The 24,114-nt window shown below is 44.8% G+C and overlaps 1 protein-coding gene across 2 annotated transcripts in view; it reads left to right on the top strand.

Annotated features, from left to right (window-relative positions):
* Positions 1-24,114, top strand: part of LOC137432703 (polypeptide N-acetylgalactosaminyltransferase 18-like) — a 331,095-nt gene that overhangs the window by 62,042 nt on the left and 244,939 nt on the right. For both annotated transcript variants that reach the window (XM_068124832.2, XM_068124831.2), the window contains exon 2: positions 23,563-23,770. In XM_068124832.2, the coding sequence (XP_067980933.1) occupies positions 23,563-23,770 (208 nt within the window). The remainder of the gene's footprint in view (positions 1-23,562; positions 23,771-24,114) is intronic.

The raw sequence follows: 24,114 nt of genomic DNA, 5'->3' as shown, positions 1-24,114 counted from the left end.
TGTGGTGGTTTAGAATCACGTGGTGGTGAGGTATTTTGAATTATGTGGTGGTGAGATGTTTTTAAATGACGTGGTGGTGAGGTGTTTTTAAATCACATGGTGGTGACGTGTTTTTAAATCACATGGTGGTGAGGTGTTTTTAAATCACATGGTGGTGAGGTGTTTTGATTTACGTGGTGGTGAGGTATTTATAATTACGTGGTGGTGAGGTGTTTCTAATTATGTGGTGGTGAGGTGTTTTGAATTACGTGGTGGTGAGGTGTTTTGAATTACTTGGTGGTGAGGTGTTTTTGAATGACGTGGTGGTGAGGTGTTTTTAATTTTGTGGCTGTGAGGTGTTTTTTTACGTGTTTTATGGCTGTGAGGTGTTTTTAATTTCGTGGCTGTGAGGTGTTTTTATTACGTTATTTATGGCTGTGAGGTGTTTTTATTACGTGTTTGATGGCTGTGAGGTGTTTTCAATTTCGTGGTGGTGAGATGTTTTAAAATTTGTGGTGATGAGGTGTTTTTATGACGTGTTTGATGGCTGTGAGGTGTTTTAAATTACTTGGTGGTGAGGTGTTTTGAATTATGTGGTGGTGAGGTGTAATCGTCCCAAACTTCCAGTCTGCACCTACGCCTCCCCTATGTGTGTGCTGAGGGGTTCTTTCTTGAAAAAAAAACATTCAACCTAAATCTTCAACCTAAATTGCCTATAAAAATGTAATATCACAAACACAACAAACACATTTGTGCAAAGTAATTGTTTGTATTATGATTGGTGTAAATCATGACAACACAGCAACTCAGGTACAGTCATTAGCCTCAGCTAAAATAAGCCCGTTCCTCGGTAACGACGCTTGTGAGGTGAGCGCAGCGAGCCGAGCCAAGCTAGTATATATATATAAACAGAAATCGGGGGCTACTTTTGACTCACCCTGTATATTGTTGCGGATCCACCGCCGGCCTTCTCCCCTTACCAAGGGGGGATTAGTCCCCTCGTCTTTGACTGGCCTGGCGGGACCCGGGACCTATGACGTCCCTTCCGGACAGTGCGAAATAGGGTATTAGGACCAAATTCGCTATTACCTAAATACTCGCGCTGCCCTGAAGCGAGGAGATAAGCCCCGCACGAACCACGTGTGTTGATACGCCGAGCGGTTGCGTACACGCGAGCCGCGCCGTTATCACTTACTAGACCCCGATTCAAGCGGTTCTTATTCGTCCCACGCTTAGTCAATGGAGAAATCACAAAGGCGATCGAATTGGGAAGCAAAAGGAATAACAGGCGATCGGGCGAATAACAGGCGAATAACAGGCACTCACTCACCGCAGGCAGGTTGGTGGTCTTTCTGTCTTCAACCGACTCCTCTCCGGCCTTGCTCCCCCAGCTCTCTCTGTGCTCTGTCCCCCCAATATTCCTTCAGGTCGCACAAGATCTGCCTGCAACCCTCTTATGGTTAAACTGCCAAAATCTAGGCTTTCTGCTCACCTTCACTCTTTCATACCCCTTTTCTCCCACCTCTGGAACAAACTCCCCCACTCCCTTCAATCCCACTCCTCCCTCCAGAACTTTAAAACAGCTGTTCGCCACCATCTCTTATCTTCCCCCATCCAAAACCTTGTTATTTTCTACCCCCGCTAATTAACCCCAGATACACCTTTTTTTTTTTTCTTTTTTTTAATTCCAACTTATTTCCTGGAAGTCCTTGCAGTGTTCATATCTTTTATACCTCTCCCACCTCCCCCAAAGCCCCCCCTCCCACATTTCTCTCGTTGTCCCTGCTCTCAAATGTTGTTTGTGTCCTTCCCCCTCTCTCCCCATCTTGTCTGCCGCTCCCTTTATTTTTTGTGTTTTGTGTGTCGGTTTGACTTTTTGTGTGATTAATGTTAGCTCTCTCACGAGCCTCGATCTTGTATACAAAAAAAAAAAAAAAAAAAAAAAAACAGGTTTAATTATTATTATTTACAATGTACAATGGTTCAAGAGCAGAGACACAGAGCAATCCTTAAAACAGTCTTATACTTAATCCCAAGGACACTGGCCCGTCTCACACACACACACTCACACAGGGCTTGCAGATGGCAGGACGATGTTCACCAGCTCGCCCAGGGATGGCTCTCGTGCAGTTCTCTCCGGTCCCCGGCACGTCCTTTGGAGTAGGTGAAAGCAGGAGCTCTCCGCGTGTTGTCTGGACGGAGTGAGTTATCACGGGGCGAATTGGTCGGGAGCGGACTTTGACGTGGCTGGTGGTTATTCACTTGCGGCTATGGCTGCGCTTACTCGCGTGGGTGAAAAGCGCTTTTCGCGTTCCCGGCGCGTCTGGCTGCGCCTGCGTACGTGTACCGCCAACGCTTCTCCTTCTTTCCCTGGGTGCGCACGTTATACTGCGAGGTTATAGTTCACAATGGCGTCTTCACTGAACAAGTCCTTCTGATCCTCTTGCATCAAAGTCCTGCTGATAAGTCCTATCGCCACTGCCGTGTGCACGCGAGTCCTCTTATCTCTCTCTCTCCTCTGAGAGTCCTTTTGAGGGTTTTGCGCAGCGCATTATATAGGCACGCCCCACGAACCTTCTCGAACTCACCAGACGCGCCTCACCACGCCCTCTCACGCCATGCCGCTAGAGCCCTGATTGGCTGGTGGCTCTTACCGTCTCCCGCTGCCGCTCCCCGACCTCAACGCCGGCCCCACCCTTTTTAGGCCTACCTCGTGTTACTCGACTAGTGGGCAGCCAATGCTTAACAAACTGGATCGAGGCTAGGGTGGCTGGGAAATCGGTGGCAAGTAAAGCCTATTTTCTTGTCTTTACACAACGCAGGCACTAAGAGGGGAAATGGCCTATATTTACACATACTAAGACATAACTATACCTCAAATGGGCCTATGTTGCTCGTGTGACTAACTATGGGGGGCAACCCTTTAACCTTTAATGTCTTCAATGTGCCAATCTCAAAACCGAAGCACTGCCCCCTTCCCTTGCCAGACTCGCTCCGAGTCGAACCCACACAAGTGAGAACGACCGGTTTTGAGAAAGGTTTGGGACTAGTTTTAAAATTACGTGTGACACTTAGATGTGGTTCCCTTCTAACATTTAATCTAACTCCCTGTATGTGACAGTTTTACAACACTAGATATGTCCCTCCTACTGCGTTGTGTAACTAACTCTAACCGACTCACACCGACAGCTAACCGAATTGCGGAATTGTTTTGAAACTAAACATAAAGCCGGTGGGTAGCATCTTATTTACAATTACAGAACCTAATTATTTACACTTCTATAACCCAGGACCTGTTCTTTTTGTGGAAAGAAGTTTGGAGGGGAGAAAAAAAAACAATGCACCAATGCACCAATACACCAATACACATTTCACCAAAAGTTCACATTTAAAATGTCATATTTGCTGCTTGGCTGCATCTTCTTGCTTCCTGCTTCATCTTCGGTGTGCAATAAGAAAAAAAACTTAAAGGTCTTCTTTCCTGGCACACCAGAATACAATGTACAAACCGTGTCCGTTTTTATTGCCAGCAGGGCCAATCTCATGGTCCACCTGCGTGACATTGACGCCACTTAAAACCAGTGGTCCGCAGGTGCAAGGTAAGTTTGCAGCAAATGACTGCTCAGCAAAAAGGCAAGGCCACAGAACGTGTGGTCCATAAGGTGCATTGTGGTGCAGCAAAATGCAGCAGGTGTGCCACACAAGTGTAGCCAGTTGCAGCTGCACAGTTCAGTGTGCCTGCACAATCCCCTCCAAAATGGGTCCATGGGTGGGGAGGAAAGACAAAGCACAGTTAGCAAAGGAAAGGACGCAAAGGTACACATCAATACGAGGCAATGCAACATGAGGGGCGCGGGAGAGCGAGCAGAGCAAGCTCGTCCCTAACCGTTCGTACCCCCCCATGTCAGCCTACACTACCCTTTCCCTTCCCTGTATTTACACTTTACAAATTCGTCTCTACGTCCTGTCTCCCATATCCCCCTCTAAACCAAATTCGTCTTCCAATCCCTCCCAAGAAGGAAGAGATGGAATTACACACAATGTCATACTTCCACGTCATGATGCGTCAAATCGTTCACAAAACCTGGTGTGGATTTCCGTCTCCCTTGGTGAGTGGATGTGGATGGTGCGAAGAGATTTCTCATCCTACCTATCCTCTAATAATATTAACTCGGTTACACTACCCAGGGTCTTGCCCTGCCAATTGACATCTTTAAACTATGTGGTTCTAAAAACCAATTCCCATTGACCATCCTGTGATGCCATCCAATTTGGGTCTCACTCCACAATTTTTCACTACTGTGCCTTTGCACAATTTCGGGGCTGGGTCGTGTGGCTCCACTAGCAGGTCTAACTACCTGCGCACCTCTGCCACTGAAGTCGCCACCAGAGCTTACCTTGCTCCTTGTGATTACCCTAAATTGGGGAAGGCCCCTCCTGGCTCTCTCACCCCTCTGATGCCCTCTCTGGCATTGGGCTACCCGGGTCCTTCTCCTGGATCCTCGGGCCCACTGAACACTACTCTGACTGGCTCCCAGAGCCTACCTGTGACCTCACCTGGCCGACAGACTACCAGTGGCGGAGTGCCCCAATAACCATACGCACCAACAAAGCCCACACGCCCAGCCATTCCACAGACTCATGCACCCATCCAAAGCAATACCTTGCCACTACCTGCACCACAGGTGTCAATATCCAATAATTTACCTAAGCCCTCTACCTAACTTTAAACTACCCTCCCCGGGTATTCGTGAAGGGGTCCATCTCCCCCCATTCACTCCTTGCACCATGCATTCCACACCACTCATTCCACACCACTCATTCCACACCATTTATTCCACACACCAAATTCTCTTGCACACCTCTTGTGCTCACACACCTTTTTCCACTTGCAGCCCATGCAAGTCAATTCACTCAACACAATTCCATTCGTCCTCAATACACCACTTATACACCACCTCTGGTCATCCCCGACCAATGCCTCATTTGCGCCTCAATCTCAAGCTCATACACGCAGTGATTCCCATTCACACAGCATCATCTAACTAGCTGCTTTTCCCTCTAATACTCGTGCTTTCCCGTCTTCCCTTACACTAAGCACTCCCTCGTCATTATCATCCAACTAATCTCTCTACGTCCCCTCTACCTGTACCAATGTCAGTACTTAAATCTCATGTCTCCTATTGTCATCTCTAAATCCCTATCATTAACCTAGCCTGCCCTCGGCTAGTTTTCACTGCCATCCCCATAATCTATTGCTCATTTGCCCCCAATAAAAGTGAGGGATGGTAAAACTTCCATTACCCCACGCCGGGTACCATTCCCCAATACTACTGCCATTTGTCCACTATACTTGATCCTCTCGGTGCGGAAATACATTTTCGTCATCACAGCTCGGCTTCGAAAAGCCGAGCAATGCATGCGGGTGGTTTTTCTCCTGTAGGTTGGGTCCGTCCGCCTTTTTCTATTCAGCGGAGGAGGTTTTGTTGGGCCAAGGTTCCAGGCGCCATCTCCGCGCGGAGCCTTTCGGTCCCCGGCATGATGGCCCAGCCTCCCACGGTCGGAGCACCGCGCCCGCCAGGGGCGAAGTTCCGATCTCTCCTATCCCCCCACCCCCGAACCGTGCCGATCGCCTTTCCCGCCAAGGCGCGGCACCGACCATACAGGGCGGGGCCCAGCACGAATCGTGCACGCTGCCGCGGCAACGATCCCGCTGATCCCCGCTGCACACAAAGCACCCCGCGCACCGAGGGCTCGCGTCGGCTATTCGTCGCACTACGCGCTAACACCCTGGTCTGGGTCGATGCTTGAGCCGTATTCTCACACCCACACGTGACCCACTCCTTACTCGCACACCGAGGCACTCCAGCGCCTCCCATACATCCCATGCATTCTATTACCGCACGCTCTCGTGCACTCTCTTCCCTTACACACTCAGGTGCACACCACCCAGGTGCACTCATACCGTTCGCACACTCCATTATTACACATCCTCGCACACACCATGGTGCACTCATACCACTCCCACACTCCATTACACACTCGGCCATCGCACACCCTCATGCACACTCTTTTGTTACACCCTCAGTAACAACCACGGGTGTGCACTCTCTTGGTACACACCCAATCAGCGCACACTTACCCACGGGTGTGCAATCTCCTGTTGCACACCCAATCACGTGCTCTGGTGTGCACTCCTGCACACTCTCTTCAACACACTCCGGTGTGCATTCTCGCACACTCTCGGCCATTGCACACTCTGTTTCACACTCCATTTCACACTCCTCCCACTCACATTCCGTCATACACTCGCGCTTTGGCGCACACTTCTTTCGGACACGCGCGCCAGTCACCTTCACACCTCGCACCACGTACCTTCCACGAGTGCCCGGGTTTCGTCTGGGTCCCAAGCGTGCCAAAAATCTTTTCGCGCCAAACATTTTCGCGCCATACACGCTCCTACTCACCTTCGGGACTCTCTTCTCCGCCAGCACCTGCAAACCTTCATTGGGGTTAGGCAGCATGGCATCACAATGCGAACACGGACTTTGCACATATTCCATTTCTTCCTCCCACGACACATTTACTTTTTCTCCCGTCTCTTCATCCCCAATTTCAACTATACGCATTTCATTTTCTTTTTCCTCGATGACCGCCGGTGCACATAAAATTTTATTTTCCAACTCAGCGGCCGTCGGCTTTTCCATACCCCGAGTCACGATTTCTACCCCGGTCAACTTAACTGCGCTCTGCTCTACCCCACTCTCCCTGCGTTCCTCGCACCGCGTTACCTCGTCGCGTACCAATGCGACTTTCCCGCTCGACCTGCGCCTTATGTCCTCCCCCATATTTTTTATTAACTCCCCTCGGGTGTCCATTTTTCTTTCCAGCCCGTTTTTCACCTCTTCCAATTGACCCCCCATCTGTTTTATGTCCCGGGCGGATTTGTCCCCCATTTCCTTCAATTGCCCCCCCATTTTGTTTTCCAATTTATTTAACCCGTCTTTCATTTCTTTCATTTCCCGGGTGGATTTGTCCCCCAATTCTTTCATTTGACTACTTTGAGCATCCATCTTTTCCTCTTGGATGTCCATTCTCCCATGTATTTTATTTATGTCATTCTTCAGCTCGCCCATGTTAAACCTTGCTTCGTCCCTCATCTCTTTTATTTCCTTGGTGGATTTGTCTCCCATTTTTTTTAGTTCTGCCATGAATTGCGCCATGAAGGCTTGCATGTCCATAACCCCCACTTGCGCAGCGGGCGCGGCCCTCGTCGCCATGTGCGAGGCGCCGCCATTTTCTTCCCCTACTGCCGGCTCCTCATCAATGTCCTCCCCATTTCTCCCAATTCTTCCCGGGGGTCCTGACTTATTGATTCTACTTCCTCTTCCTCATCATTTACCCCCACTGGCATTCGACCATCTTGGCTAGCCATGGCATGACTTAAAATTTTGGATTTTAAACTAAATTTTTTTGGTCACTCGTAATTTGGAGCCAATTCGTCCCAAAAATTTTTAGTAGGGTTCCAAATCCCAGTCCCCGACACCAATTGTTGCGGCCAATATGCAAAATTGGTGTCCAAAATTTGGTCTAAAAATTTCGTCCCAGGTTCCAAATCCCACTCCTGACACCAATTGTTGCGGATCCGCTGCCGGACTTCTCCCCTTACCAAGGGGGGGATTAGTCCCTTCGTCTTTGACTGGCCTGGCGGGACCCCGGACCTATGACGTCCCTTCCGGACAGCACGAAATAGGGTATTAGGACCAAATTCGCTATTACCTAAATACTCGCGCTGCCCTGAAGCGAGGAGATAAGCCCCGCACGAACCACGTGTGTTGATACGCCGAGCGGTTGCGTACACGCGATCCGTGCCGTTATCACTTACTAGACCCCGATTCAAGCGGTTCTTATTCGTACCACGCTTAGTCAATAGAGAAATCACAAAGGCGATCGAATTGGGAAGCAAAAGGAATAACAGGTTTAATTATTATTATTTACAATGTACAATGGTTCAAGAGCAGAGACACAGAGCAATCCTTAAAACAGTCTTATACATAATCCCAAAGACACGGGCCCGTCTCACACACACACACTCACATGGGGCTTGCAGATGGCAGGACGATGTTCACCAGCTCGCCCAGGGATGACTCTCGTGCAGTTCTCTCCGGTCCCCGGCACGTCCTTTGGAGTAGGTGAAAGCAGGAGCTCTCCGCGTGTCGTCTGGACGGAGCGAGTTATCACGGGGCGAATTGGTCGGGAGCGGACTTTGACGCGGCTGGTGATTATTCACTTGCGGCTATGGCCGCGCTTACTCGTGTGGGTGAAAAGCGCTATTCGCGTTCCCGGCGCGTCTGGCTGCGCCTGCGTAGCGTGTCTGGCCACGTAGCGCGTCTGGCCACGTAGCGCGGCTGGCCGCGCTTACTCGAATGGGTGAAAAGCGCTATTCGCGTTCCCGGCGCGTCTGGCTGGGCCTGCGTACGTGTATCGCCAACACGCTTCTCCTTCTACCCCTGGGCGCGCACGTTATACTGCGAGGTTATAGTTCACAATGGCCTCTTCACTGAACAAGTCCTTCTGACCCTCTTGCATCAAAGTCCTGCTGATAAGTCCTATCGCCACTGCCGTGTGCACGCGAGGCCTCTTATCTCTCTTTCTCCTCTGCGAGTCCTTTCGAGGGCTTTGCGCAGCGCATTATATAGGCACGCCCCGCGAACCTTCTCGAACTCACCAGACGCGCATCACCATGCCCTCTCACGCCATGCCGCTAGAGCCCTGATTGGCTGGTGGCTCTTACCGTCTCCCGCTGCCGCTCCCCGACCTCAACGCCGGCCCCACCCTTTTTAGGCCTACCTCCTGTTACTCGACTAGTGGGCAGCCAATGCTTAACAAACTGGATCGAAGCTAGGGTGGCTGGGAAATCGGTGGCAAGTAAAGCCTATTTTCTTGTCTTTACACAACGCAGGCACTAAGAGGGGAAATGGCCTATATTTACACATACTAAGACATAACTATCTATCTATAATTCCAGTAATCTCTGTGTGTGTGTCTGTGTGTGTGTCTGTGTGTGTGTATGTGTGTATGTGTGTGTGTATGTGTGTGTGTATGTGTGTCTGTGACCGCTGTTTCTCGACAACCACGGGTCCGATATACTTGAAACTTGCCAGGTATATTGCTGGGGACCTGAGGATGTGCCTTTTCAAGGTTTCATATTAATCGGAGAAGTAGTTACCGAGCTATGTCCAAAAAACGATTCAACCAATCAGAGAGCAGCGAGCTATCACGTGTGCCGAACGTGGCGAACAGACTCTGCCTCGGACGGCACATTTGAGAGCGTATTCATTTATTTCACGTTGGCAAACTATGTTGGCGCTATGTTGGCGTTAAACTATGTTTTAAAACTAATTAAAACTAATTTGCGATTCATCGTAACTGCGATATGCGACCTTCCGGACAGTCAAATGAGGACGTCACTTCCGGACTTACGGATAGTCATAGTGACGACGTACTGATGCTGAACGTGGCGAGCAGACGCTGTAAGGTACGATCGATTGTAGTACACGTTTATAATAACTCTGCCGATACAGGCCCGATTAACTGCAGCGCCATCCGAGCTGCGGCGTCGGGACGATACATTCATTGTACGGTCACATCACGCACTTACGGGCACGCCCATGGGCCCATGGGCACGCCCATGCATGCATGGGCGAAGACATTTTTTTTTTTTTTTTTTGGCAAGGAACGGGCACCCACGTACGGGCACGTCCTAGTACCTCAAATGGGCCTATGTTGCTCGTGTGACTAACTATGGGGGGCAACCCTTTAACCTTTAATGACTTCAATGTGCCAATCTCAAAACCATAGCGATATATATATACGGTATATATACGGTATATATATATACGGTGTATATATGTACAGTACGTATGTATGTACATATATACAGTCACGTGAAAAAGTAAGTACACCCCATGTAAAGTTTTGACTTTTTCAACATATTTCAACATACAGCTATTTGATCTTCATTTCAACAATATTGATAGATAAAGGTGATATAATATAACAAACATCATGAAACATTTACAATATGTAGTCCATTTTATAATTTAAATAAACATAAATGCAAATTTAGCATGTGGAAAAAGTAAGTACACCCCTACATTTATCACTACTTCAAATACCTAAAATTAGAATCAGGTGCACCAGCTCAGGTGCAAATGATTAGAACATCGTTAGAGAGGATCTTGGAGGAACCTGTATTATTTAAACCTCAGACATTTAGTTTGGTTTGCTCTTTGTTGTTGAAGTGTGCGGCGTCACCATGCCTAGATCAAAAGAGCTCTCTGTGGCCTTCAGAAAGAAGGTTATAGATGCCTACGAGTCTGGGAAGGGATTTAAAAAGATCTCCAAACAATTTGAAATCAATCATTCGACTGTCCGGAAGATCATCGACAAGTGGGGAAGATTCCAAACAACTGCCAACTTGTTCAGGCCAGGCCGCCCCAGCAAGTTCAGCCCGAGAGCAGACCGCAAGATGCTGAAAGAAGTCTCTAAGAACCCCAGAATGTCATCACGGGACCTACAGACAGCTCTTGCCACTGTTGATGTCTAAGCACACGAGTCTACCATTAGAAAGAGGCTGCACAAATTTTATCTGCATGGGAGGTGTGCCAGGAGGAAACCTTTGCTGTCCAGAAAGAACATCACGGCAAGACTAAAGTTTGCCAATGAACACCTTGGAAAAGACAAGCACCTCTGGAACAATGTGCTCTGGACAGATGAGTCAAAGGTAGAGCTATTTGGCCACAGTACCAGAAGACATGTTTGGCGAAAACCAAAGACAGCATTTGACCACAAGAACCTGATACCAACTGTAAAGCATGGTGGTGGGAATATTATGGTTTGGGGCAGCTTTGCTGTATCAGGGCCTGGGCATCTCACCATCATAGAATCCACGATGAATTCTTCATTGTACCAGAGGGTGCTTGAGGATAATGTGAGGCCATCTGTCGGAGAGTTGAAGCTCAACCGAATTGGACCTTTGCAACATGACAATGACCCTAAACATACCAGTAAATCCACCAAGGAATGGCTGAAAAGAAAGAAATGGAGGGTTCTGGAATGGCCAAGTCAAAGCCCGATCTAAATCCCATCGAGATGTTGTGGGGTGTTTTGAAACGAGCTGTGCATGCAAGAAACCCCTCAAACATCGCACAGCTGAAAGAATTCTGCATGGAGGAGTGGGCAAAAATTTCTCCCAGTCGATGTCAGAGACTGGTAGACAGTTATAAGAAACGCCTACTTGAGGTTGTTTCTGACAAAGGGGGCAATACCACCTATTAGAGCCATGGGTGTACTTACTTTTTCCACATGCGAAATTTTCATTTATGTTTATTTAAATTATACAATGGACTACAAAATGTAAATGTTTCATGATATTTGTTATGTTATATCACCTTTATCTATCAATATTGTTGAAATGAAGATCAAATAGCTGTATGTTGAAATATGTTGAAAAAGTCAAAACTTTACATGGGGTGTACTTACTTTTTCACGTGACTGTATATATGTATATATGTATGTGTATATATATATATATATATATATATATATATATATATATATATATATATATATATATCTGGAACAACTCTGTGTCTGTTGAGTTGTTCCAGAATATAAAAGGCGATAACGACGATGTTCCAGAAATTTATCGCACAGGCGATAAAAGTGGGAATTCCTCTGGTTTTTTTTTTTGCAGTCAAGTGAAGTCTAAATCAACGTGGGTTAACCTAATGTGAAAATACCACGGATTCCTCTTACTCATGATACAATTGAGGGTTCTGAAGCGTTATTCATAAAATACCCTCGTCCACCATCACCAGAAGAAGCAGCGATACGGTAAATGTTCATGAAGATAATTTACATCGCCCGACTGTCGGAACTCTTGGTGAGGGAAGCAAATGAAGTCAATAAAACCTTTGCCGTATGACCTGCAGTCCGCTTGGCAAGTGCAGTTTGTTGATATTGCGTAATGATAAGTAACGACCAAATACATCGACGATTTTGACAAGTGGCCAACCGGGCCACCTAGGGCCAATTTATGGTGGCCAAACGGAGGCTTTGGTGGCCATTGACACTCGGGCCAGCGTTTATTTCAAACCCTGTATATGTATATATCCTGTATATTTTCTGTACAAAGTATATTTCTTTTTGTATTGTGGAGGAGCGGAACATAGAACAAATCAGGAAGTAACATAACACAAGAACCAGGAGAAAACAAGAAAGAGCAATCAGAGATCGCAAACCTTCGCCAGGATGTATTTTCAGTGGTTTTAAGGCTTTTGTGTTAAAACAAATATGGCGGCCGAACCACGTGACCGATGACGTCATCATCATTATTTTTCTAAACTAATTTGTTCCTAGATTATGCTCAAGAAATTTCATCTTCATCGGATGAAGTTTTCTACTTGTCGAATTATGACGTCATAATGGCGACACCTATGACATCATCATTAACATATTTTATTCCCCATGGAGAGTTCTTTACAATGAGCCATGTCTCAATTTTTTCTATTCAGCGCTTTCGGAGATATAGTGGTGCAAAGTTTTTCGGTTTTTCCAAGATGGCGGCCGAACAACGTGACCGATGACGTCATCATTTGTTTTTTTCTCCACCAATTTATGCCTATATGACGCTCAAGAAATTTCATCTTGATAGGATGAAGTTTTGTACTTGTCGAATGATGACGTCATAATGGAGGCCTTGGGCCTAGAGAGTTAAAAATTGGGCACAGTCTTTTCCAGGTCAAGGCAAATATGTGTGTAAAGTATGGCGATGCTATGTGCAACGATGTAGACGTAGTACTGCGCACAAACAGACAGACAGACAGACAGACAGACAGAGACAAACCAACCAACCAACATACTTTCCGGAATCTATTCTGGCAAGTAACAAACAAACAGACTCAAATGCAATACCCTCTCTTCTGGCGAGGGTAACGAGGAGGGAACACAGGAACAGAAGAGTTGAGGGGCAAAATTGGAGAGATCTGGACAAATGAGGGATGTGGGGAATAATTGGGGGCAGGAGAGGATGTGCGGGGTGGGCAAGATTGATAAAGAAGCAAACTCCCAAGCAAACTTTCAATACATCGTGGAAGATTGATAATTTTTTCACTTTGTGAAGACGTGATAAATGCGTTGTGAAGCCAACTTAGTGCTGAGAATTTCTCCCTAGTGCCACAAAACAAAGATGTTAAAAGCTATTACTGTATTATTCATCTTAACCATAAGCGGATTGAGAATTAAAACTTGTAACTTGATAATCCAACATATATGTTATTGTGATGGCACGGAACACCAAGAAGTGCAGGTCATTCAGCATGCCTTATGACCGACTTGCAGTTGATGCAAAATGAAATTGATCTCCCCGGATAACATATTTCTTCTAAAATGACTTGACCATTAAATAATGAAAAATGTCCAGACCCTGTCCCTTTGGCATTTCATTCCCATTCCCATCATTGACCTGAGCCATGAGGAATGTCGCTTAAATCAATAGATAACATAGATGGGGACCTATGATGATATAGGTTGGTGCTTTGCATTACATGGATATATTGTCACTGGCCAATAAATGCTGCTGACAGCAGTTGCATTCTTGCTATATCGTTGTGACATTTTCATTAATTACTGGTCAAGCAATCACTCGTTTTATCACACAGTCAGGCCAGCTGCATTGATGTAATGATTTTTAGCATTTCTTAATCAACTGCTGGCTTTCTAATGGAGTTTGAGTGATGTCAGGTTGATGACAACTGGGTTCTTGAATTTAGTGAAGCTTATTCAAAATGAGCATTGCCCAAACAAATCTGTCCAATCAAACACATAAGATCAACTCAAACACAGCGAACAGGTATTGACACATTTCTTATTCGTGCCTACTTGAATTTGTGTTTATCATAATGAATATCACAACTTCTTTTTTTCTGCATACAAGATCGAGGCTCGTGTAAGAGGTAACATTAATCACAAAAAGACAAACTGACACATAAAACATAAGATAAAGGGAGCGGGAGACGAGAAGGGAAGCACACACGTACAATCTGTGAAAGGGGTATAAAACACGTGGACTCTGCTAGGACTTCCAGGAAAGAAGTTGGAATTTCAAAAAAGTGGATATGGGGTGAATTAACGGGGGTAGAAAAGAACAAGGTTTTGGATGGGGGAAGATAAGAGATGGTGGTGAGCAGCTGTTTTAAAGACCTGAAGGGAGCAGTAGGATTGAAGAGAGTGAAGGAGTTTGTTCCAGAGGCGGGAGAAAAGAGGAATGAAGGAATGAAGGTGAGCAGAGAGTCTTGATTTTGGCAGTTTAACCATCAGAGGGTTGCAGGCAGATCTTGTGCGACCTGTAGGAATATTTGGGGGACAGAGCCCAGAGAGAGCTGGGGGGGGGGGGGGGGGGGGAGCAAGGCCGGAGAGGAGTCGGTAGAAGAAAGAAAGACCACCAACCTGCTTGCGGTGCGTGAATGAAAGGCCCTCGGAGTTAGCTTGTTCAAATGGATGTCATTGTTAATGCTTGGCAAGGCCGCAGCTCAGACCAGTGGTAAGCCGCAACCAATTTCACAGAACGCTACCATACGTTATAAGGACAGCAACTCGTAAGTCTTCAGAATCATTTTATGAAGTCTTTCAAAGCCTGAGAGGAAATCTGGGATTTTCCGTGTAAATCCCGAAGGGATTTTGCTTCCAGATGCACTTCAAACAAGACAGTATGAGACTATAAAAGATCTTTCATCAAAGCCCCTTCCAATATTTCTAGCAGATTGGCCACTCTATCAGCAGATTGATAGGCCACAGTGGTGTATGATGTACTGGACATCATTTTCTATCTTGCAAGAAATTATAAAGAATAATGGTTTTCTTTGTCTATTGTATTACCTTACATCAATTGACTTGTGTAACATTATACATTACAAGCATATCCAATGCCGGAGGGGGCCATTAGGCCCATCAAGCCTTGTGCACATCTAATTACTCCCCTATCCCCACTACTTATACGTACCTATCTAGCTCATTTTAAAGTTAGCTACTGCTTCTGCTGACACTACCTTTGCAGAGACCATTTTGCGCCTCTGAGTGAAAGGCTCCTGCCTGTTGTCACACCTTGACGTTTTAGCCAGCGTATGCCGACGTATGAAAAATTTGGCTACGTTAAGAGCACGCTGAAGCACGCTGGCATACGTCGTAGTACGCCGAGCTCGTCGACAAATTTCGTGCATGCACAAAATTTGTCGACGTATGCCAGCGTATGACTCACACCAGCACTCAATTTTGATACGTCGGCATACGCTGGCTAAATCGTCAAGGTGTGACAGGGGCTTTACCACCATCCTAACTCTTCTCTTACTTATTCTGAAACTTGGGCTCCTGGACCTGTTCGTGTCCATTCTGCTGAAAAACTCTTCTGCACTTATTTCTATATCCTTCATTATCTTAAAAAATATCCCTGTCAGATCCACTTGTAATTGCCTCCTTTCTTATGTGAAAAGTCCTGTCTCCTTCAGCTGCTCGTCATAGCTTATAGTCTAGCTAGGCCCAGGATCAATCGAGTTACTCTATGTTGTACCCTTGTTCATATAATGTGAATAATGCATTATATAAAATTATCACATTTCAGAAACCATAGCTACTGTATTTGGATCGTGCATGTTGTTTCCCTCGCCTGAGGAAAGGGTATTGCATTTGACTCCGTTTGTCTGTCTGTTTGTTTGTCTGACTGTCTGTCTGATTGTCCGCACAGAATAAATATGATTTTCTCTGCAACCGTTGGTCCGATTGACAGGAAATTTTCACCGTAAGTGCAACTCTACCTGGATAATTTAAAAAAACAATTATCACGTCATAGGTCACGTGGTTCGGCCGCCATCTTGGAAAATCGAAAAACTTTTCAACTCCATAGCTCCGAAAGCGCTGAATAGAAAAAATTGAGACATGGCTCATTGTAAAGAACTCTCCATGTGAAATAACATCTGTTAATGATGACGTCATAGGTGCCTACATTATGGCGTCATAATTCGACAAGTACAAAACGTCATCCGATCAAGATGAAATTTCTTGAGTGTCATGTAGGCATAAATTGGTGGAGAAAAAAACATGATGATGTCATAGGTCACGTGGTTCGGCCGCCATCTTGGAAAAACCGAAAACATTTGCACCTCTATATCTCCAAAAGCGCTGCATAGAAAAAATTGAGACATGGCTCATTGTAAAGAACTTTCCATGTGGAATAACATCTGTTAATGATGATGTCATAGGTGCCTACATTATGATGCCATAATTCGACAAGTACAAAACTTCATCCGATCAAGATGAAATTTATTGAGCACAATCTAGGGATATATTGGTGGAGAAAAAAGTATGACGTCATCGGTCACGTGGTTCTGCCGCCATATTTGTTTTAACACAAAAGCCTTAAAAACCACAGAAAACACATGCTGGTGAGGGTCTGCAATCTCTGATTGCTATTTCTTGTTTCTTTTGATGTGGTGAATATTTCAAATTGCAGTATTTTGCACTAATGCATCACACTTTCAAAACAGCACATCTGGAATGAGTTCAGGGAAGTATGTGTCCTGTGAACAGTTCAAAACTGATTGTTATTGAGTTGTTTAGGAGCAAATTTATGCTATAAATTATGTGCACTTACTAGTGCTGAAATCTCACCACCGGTGGCGGTAAACTTAGTTACAACCGTACACATTCAAAACACAAAATATACAAAACATCTATCAAGGCAGAACCCCACCAGGGTTAGAGAGATTATATTTTGGATGCAATTTTTTATCCCCATTTAATTGCTGCACAATAAGCCTGGTGTTGGCTTAACGGTTCAGATGGTTGGCTTAAGATCTTAGGGTCTTCAGTTTGAGCTCCTGTCAGCCGTTGAAGTAACACCAGGTTGGTTGCCTCAGCCTGTCATCCATCCGAGGTCCGCAAAAATGAGTACCAGCTTTTGGTAGCAGCGGCACAGCTGCGCATTTCAGGAAATGATGCACGATGGTGCCTACATGACATAATTTCCTCATTACATGCTTTATGCAAATAAATAATTGTTTATTCAAACCATTCATTCAACTTGTTTTCCAGGGACGGCATCAGGTGACAATGTCCTGAGATGCTCGTGAACTTTTAAACGTTTGTAACATCCTTTTGTTCATAACACCTGAGGAAGCAATAATTGGAAGTGCACCTTTTTGCACAGATTGCCGAAATGTTGTTTTATAATGCAAATACAGTGCGTTTGGAGAGCATTGTTTTCTACACCTTGTCCCGACGGTTATATTATGAATTTAAATATAAATCGTCATGATGATCTTGGCAACACATCTTTTTATTTGCTTGTCTGACAGATGCCCATTCCTACCTTGTGGTTTTGTGGGAATGTGAATGAGAGTTTTTCATTCTTGAGAAGCAAAGTTTCTAACCGAGACATCGCGTTATTAAATTATAAACTCATGGAGAACTTAATATGGATTTGTTTGATAATGTTCCCAACTTTAAATTCACACACACACACACACACACACACACACACACACACACACACACACACACACACACACACACACACACACACACACACACCTGGGAGGGCTCTGTTCCACCTTCTGAAACCTACATATGGAGATAACCAAACACTATATACCGGTATATACATATATTTTTTCTTTTCACACACACACATATATATATATTTTAATTTATTTATTTATTTATTTAAAGAGAGGATGGTAGTTTAGTTGAAATACCAAAGACTTTGACATCATTTTTGAACCTTTTTATTCCGAATGGCTGTAATCACAAACTAAATAAATAGCACCGCAAAGCGGGCGTAACCCCTCAGCCCATGCATGGTGGAAACCAATTTCAAGATGGCTGCCGTGGCGGCCATATTGAAAATCGCAGCGCGCCCATTTTCGAAAGGAACCTTCCTCTACTCAACCCCAACACACACGGCAAAAATGGATTTAATTGGACAAGCCGTTCTACTTGAAATTGACGGAAATCTATTTCAAGATGGCTGCTGTGGCGGCCATATTGAAAATCGTAGCGCGCCCATGAACCTTCCTCTACTCAACCCCAACACACACTGCAAAAATGGATTTAATCAGACAAGTCGTTCTGGTCAAAATTGAAGGAAACCAATATCAAGATGGCTGCATTGGCGGCCATATTGAAAATCGCAGCGCGCCAATTTTCGAAAGGCACCTTCCTCTACTCAACCCCAACACACACTGCAAACATGGATTTAATCGGACAAGCCGTTCTGCTCGAAATTGATGGAATCCAATTTCAAGATGGCTACCGTGGCGGCCATATTGAAAATCGCAGCGCGCCCATTTTCGAAAGGAACCTTCCTCTACCCAACCCCAACAAACACTGCAAAAATGGATTTAATCGGACAAGTCCTTCAGCTCAAAATTGACGGAAACCAATTTCAAGATGGCTGCCGTGGCGGCCATATTGAAAATCGCAGCGCACCCATGAACCTTCCTCTACTCAGCCCCAACACACACTGCAAAAATGGATTTAATCGGACAAGCCGTTCTGCTCGAAATTGACGGAAACCAATTTCAAGATGGCTACCGTGGCGGCTATATTGAAAATCGCAGCGCGCCCATTTTCGAAAGGAACCTTCCTCCACCCAACCCCAACACACACTGCAAAAATGAATTTAATCGGACAAGCCATTCTGCTCGAAATTGACGGAAACCAATTTCAAGATGGCTGCCGTGGTGGCCATATTGAAAATCGCAGCGCGCCCATTTTCGAAAGGAACATTGCACTACTCAACCCCAACATACACTGCAAAAATGAATTTAATCGGACAAGCCGTTCTGCTCGAAATTGACGGCAACCAATTTCAAGATGGCTGCCGTGGCGGCCACATTGAAAATCGCAGCACGCCCATGAACCTTCCTCTACTCAACCCCAACACACACGGCAAACATGGATTTAATCGGACAAGCCGTTCTGCTCGAAATTGATGGAAACCAATTTCAAGATGGCTGCCGTGGCGGCCATATTGAAAATCGCAGCACGCCCATTTTCGAAAGGAACCTTCCTCCATGCAACCCCAACACACACTGCAAAAATGAATTTAATCGGACAAGCCATTCTGCTCGAAATTGATGGAAACCAATTTCAAGATGGCTGCCGTGGCGGCCATATTGAAAATCCCAGCGCGCCCATTTTCGAAAGGAACCTTCCTGTACTCAACCCCAACACACACTGCAAAAATGAATTTAATCGGACAAGCCATTCTGCTCGAAATTGACGGAAACCAATTTCAAGATGGCTGCCGTGGCGGCCATATTGAAAATCCCAGCGCGCCCATTTTCGAAAGGAACCTTCCACTACTCAACCCCAACAGACACTGCAAAAATGGATTTAATCGGACAAGGCGTTCTGCTCGAAATTGACGGAAACCAAAAGTTGACAGACGCCCGGATGGCTGCCGTGGCGGCCAAATTGAAAATCGCAGCGCTCCCATTTTCGAAAGAACCTTCCTCTACTCAACCCCAACACACACTGCAAACATGGATTTAATCAGACAAGTCCTTCTGCTCGAAATTGACGGAAACCAATTTCAAGATGGCTGCCGTGGCGGCCATATTGAAAATCCCAGCGCGCCCATTTTCGAAAGGAACCTTCCTCTACTCAACCCCAACACACACTGCAAACATGGATTTAATCAGACAAGTCCTTCTGCTCGAAATTGACGGAAACCAATTTCAAGATGGCTGCCGTGGCGGCCATATTGAAAATCGCAGCGCTCCAATTTTCGAAAGGACCTTCCTCTACTCAACCCCAACACATACTGCAAACATGGATTTAATCGGACAAGGCGTTCTGCTCGAAATTGATGGAAACCAATTTCAAGATGGCTACTGTGGCGGCCATATTGAAAATCGCAGCACGCCCATTTTCGAAAGGAACCTTCCTCCACCCAACCCCAACACACACTGCAAAAATGGATTTAATCGGACAAGCTGTTCTCCTTGAAATTGACGGAAACCAAAAGTTGACAGACGCCCAGACGCTTGGACGCCCGGACGACGCCCGTGACGACAATACCCCTTAGCCCAATTTGGGCTGAGGGGTGAAAACGAATTGCCCCGTATCCAATTGCTTCCATCCAGCATTATATTCAAGAGTACTTTTCCTGTATGAACCCACCCAATCTTTTTGTGGTTGAAAGTTCATCATTGCTGCTCCTATATTCATTTCCCTTGGATCCTCCTTGTTTTTCCTATATTCGCTTCTGTACACCCTGAGCACTATGGAAAAAACCACACCTGCATGATTATTGTGTGCTTATTCATTCTTCACCTTTGTGAGGTAGCCGGTGGATGGTGTGCGTAGGCTGATATGTTACCTAAAAGTCTGCCATCTTCATTATTTTCCTCATACTTTCTGATGCACTGGGAAAATATGGCAAAAGGCAGAAATCAGTCCTTTGGTGCTGGGATGTAGACCTCCATCGCTGATGAAGTCTGAATGAGCCATTAATCTTTGTAACCCAACTTTTTCTGCTGTTGCAAAACATGCACTGAAAGCAGACCACATACCATCATGACCACAAGAGCTCCTCATCTGAAGCTTTCAGGTTGACTGATATTGTGGGTAATGGTGTAGTAGCTGACTCGAAGCTCTGTGTCTTTCATAGATTTAAAATTAGATGGATGTGCATGTTAACTTTGCGATCTTTCCTGACTGCAATTCAGAAACTTCAGTAGTCTAATGGATGCGTAAACAGGATTGGATCTGTGACAGATTTCCTCTGTTGGTTAGGACCGTTGCAGCAAGTAATAATGTGGCTTTAGGGTTCATTGCTCCATAGCAGTTACCAAATGATACCTGATGTGGCATGCCTTGCTTTGAAGCCCTCCACACTGAGATTTCATGGCCAGCCAGTGTTACCTTTTACGTGTGTGTGTGTGTGTGTGTGTGTGTGTGTGTGTGTGTGTGTGTGTGTGTGTGTGTGTGTGTGTGTGTGTATGCATTGCTTCGTGTATAGTGTTCAATGAGTGTGCGCATTCGACCTGTTGACTTTTGACTTGACAGATGACAAAGCTTTCAAATTTGAAAACATTTAAGTGAAATTGTTCATGAGAGATTAAGAATATCAACCATAAATGCAAAAAAGTGTTGGTACAATCTAAAATCCTGGTTTGACAAATAGTTAAAGGTCCATAGACAGAATTTTTAAAATGTGATTATTTTGCTTTTTAAGTAATAAACAAAGAACCGAATGTGGTTTTTAATTCTAACAGTTTTTGAGGTGTTATATTTAAAAAAGCAAACCCGTCGGGCTACTGTCGGGCCCCCGCCCCCCCTAAAACAGCGATGGTCATGACGTCATCTGCGTGACGTAATCAAAGGCAAGGTTGTCTGAGCACACAACAGATAATGGCCGAACAACTCGCTTCAGACTCTTCAGAAAGCGAACTTGACGAAGATTTTTTCTGATCAAGAATCCTCTGATAGTCAAAATCATGATATAAACAACCTGCAGCAAAAATAAATCCCGAGATGACGTAGCGGGTCACGTGGGTAATAAAATCGCCGTTTTTTTGAGGCGAGGCAAATTATGCATAAAAGGACACCCAAGAACAAAACTATCTTCCTTCCATGATATTTAGGGGAACGCGACGAGGGGGGTCTTGAAAAGTGCTTCTCATTGTAGTACTTTGAAAATGTTGATAACATACCCAACGAGACTCGAAGCTGTAATTGCTGCCAAAGGCACTTTTACAAAGTATTGACTCAGGGGGTTGAATACTAGTGTAAATTGGATATTTTCTTGATTCGTGATTTCTTTATTCGACGATAACTTAAAAACTACAAATCCCACAAACTTCCAACCTACCTTATTCTTCTCCTCGTGTTCTTATCTCTCGAAATCACCAAGGTTATGCGAAGCTGCGACGCAAGAAACCAATGAGTTACATGGCCTGAGAAAAAAAAAAAGTGTTGCGTTTCTTCTTCTTTAAAAAAATAACGATTTCCAGCTTCCAGACCGTAGAACCAACATGTTGAAATTTTAAACACTTATTCCCCTTGATGAGAGCTACATTACATTACAATTTCAAGCCTATCAATGCAGCGGTTCAAGAGATAGCAGCTTTTTATGATTTCCGTTCAATTACTTATTGCAGCCAAACGATGTGACTTATCGCAACTTCCCAAGTAAAGTTTTAACTTCCCCACATGGGGAACATTTGCATAAAGTTTCCACTTGATATCTTCAAAAATGAGGGAGGAGATAGGTTTAAAAGTTTATGCTTAAAAACGTCATAACTCTGAAACCATTTGACGTATGACGTCATCACCCCATAACTTTTTGTTTGTCATGGGTATTCGATTATGCATGCAAAGTTTGGGCTCGATCTGTTCAGCCGTTGCGGAGAAAAAGGGGCTTTAGTGTTTTTCATGAAAAACAATATGGCGGCCAAACCATGTGACATATGTTGTTGAAATTATTTTGGCCCTAAATGTTTTTTTCACTGAGGTCATGGACAAAAAATATATTTGTGGCATCAAGGATTCTGTTTGTCGAATTCTAACTTCGTAACGTTAGCACTTTTAATATCCTAAATGTACATCTTTTTTGGTCCCAATACAGAGTTCTTTAGAGTGAGCCATGACTCAATTTTTTCCATTGAGGCGTTTTGGAGATATAGAGGTGCAAAGTTGAAGGTTTTTTCCAAGATGGCGCCCATACCACGTGACCTTTGATGTAATAATTAGTAGTAAAAAAATTATACGGGTTTAGCCAATCACTTGGTGAAAATTTCGTGCCAATCGGACCAACAGTTGCAGAGAACATTGATTTTAAAGTTTTCGGACATGAAAAAAGTCGCGGAAACCAAAGTAGGGCAGAAAAACTATTGGAAAAACAATAGGTATTCCTCTACATTGTATGTAGAGGAAACCTAATTATACCAAGTTTGGTGAAAATCCCATGACTTGTTCACAAGTTAGCTCGGTAATAGAATTGTTACCTAGCGGGATGTCTGACATTTGACCTTTGACCTCTTGACCCCAAAATGAAATAATTTCATCTTTGTATCATAATATATACTGTACTTGTAACAACGTTGGTCAAAATCTCATCTGTGGTTCACCAGTTATCGTGGTAACATAATTTTTACCTAACATGACCTCTGACCTTATGACCCCAAAATCTAATCAGTTCATCTTTCTCTCATTATACATTCCTGCACCAAGTTTGACTTAGATCTTTCCGCCATTCTCAAGTTACCATGGTAACGAAAAGCTATCACGGACAGACTGACGGACAGCCGGAAGGACAACCCGAAAACATAATGCCTCCGGCGACTTCGTCGGCGAAGGCATAAAAATAATTGTGTTCAAAGGAAAGCTTACAGTGAGAACTAAATTGCTAAAATATGCAAATATAATGTTGACATATACAAATTTACGACCTCGTGTAAGAGTGTTAATGAGAAACAATGTATTGTCAAACTGTCTTTCCAACAACTATTTCTCTTGCAGAAGGAACTCAGCAGCTGGAGGAGCACGGTGATGGCCAAGGACTGGTTGAACAGCAAGCGGAATCACTGCTATTCCGAAACTGGGGCAAAGGGCTTGGTTCCAGGGAACGACGAATGGCGCAGACACAGTTTGATGCATATGGCTACAATGCTTACCTCAGTGATCAACTCCCGTTGGACAGGAACATTCCTGACACCAGGCCTCGGAGGTATAATTATGTCCACTATAATTGGTATTTATTTGCGATAGATAGATCTAAAGAGAAGTGTTTATTAACATTTTCTTTAAGTTTTGCTTTGCTGTGTGTGACATCTAAGGCCATCTTCATACTTGACTTTCTGACTTAATCTGCTCGTGCAGTCAACACATTGCTATAAATAGAACCCTCTTATCAGTGGAAAAATGTAAGGACCATCACACTAACTCACCTATTTTCATGGTCAGTCACTGGAAGAGGTTGAGTCTCTTGACCTTCTGGCCCTGCCATCACCCATGACCTCACCTCGGCCGACCATATAGCAAAGCTGGCCTCAAAAGCCAGTCGCAGACTGG

This window comes from Myxine glutinosa, chromosome 8 (genome assembly GCF_964187855.1).
Source record: "Myxine glutinosa chromosome 8, kmMyxGlut1.1, whole genome shotgun sequence".
Taxonomy (NCBI): domain Eukaryota; kingdom Metazoa; phylum Chordata; class Myxini; order Myxiniformes; family Myxinidae; genus Myxine; species Myxine glutinosa.
Note: the sequence above shows the minus strand (reverse complement) of the source record. Positions and strands in the feature narration are given on the sequence as shown.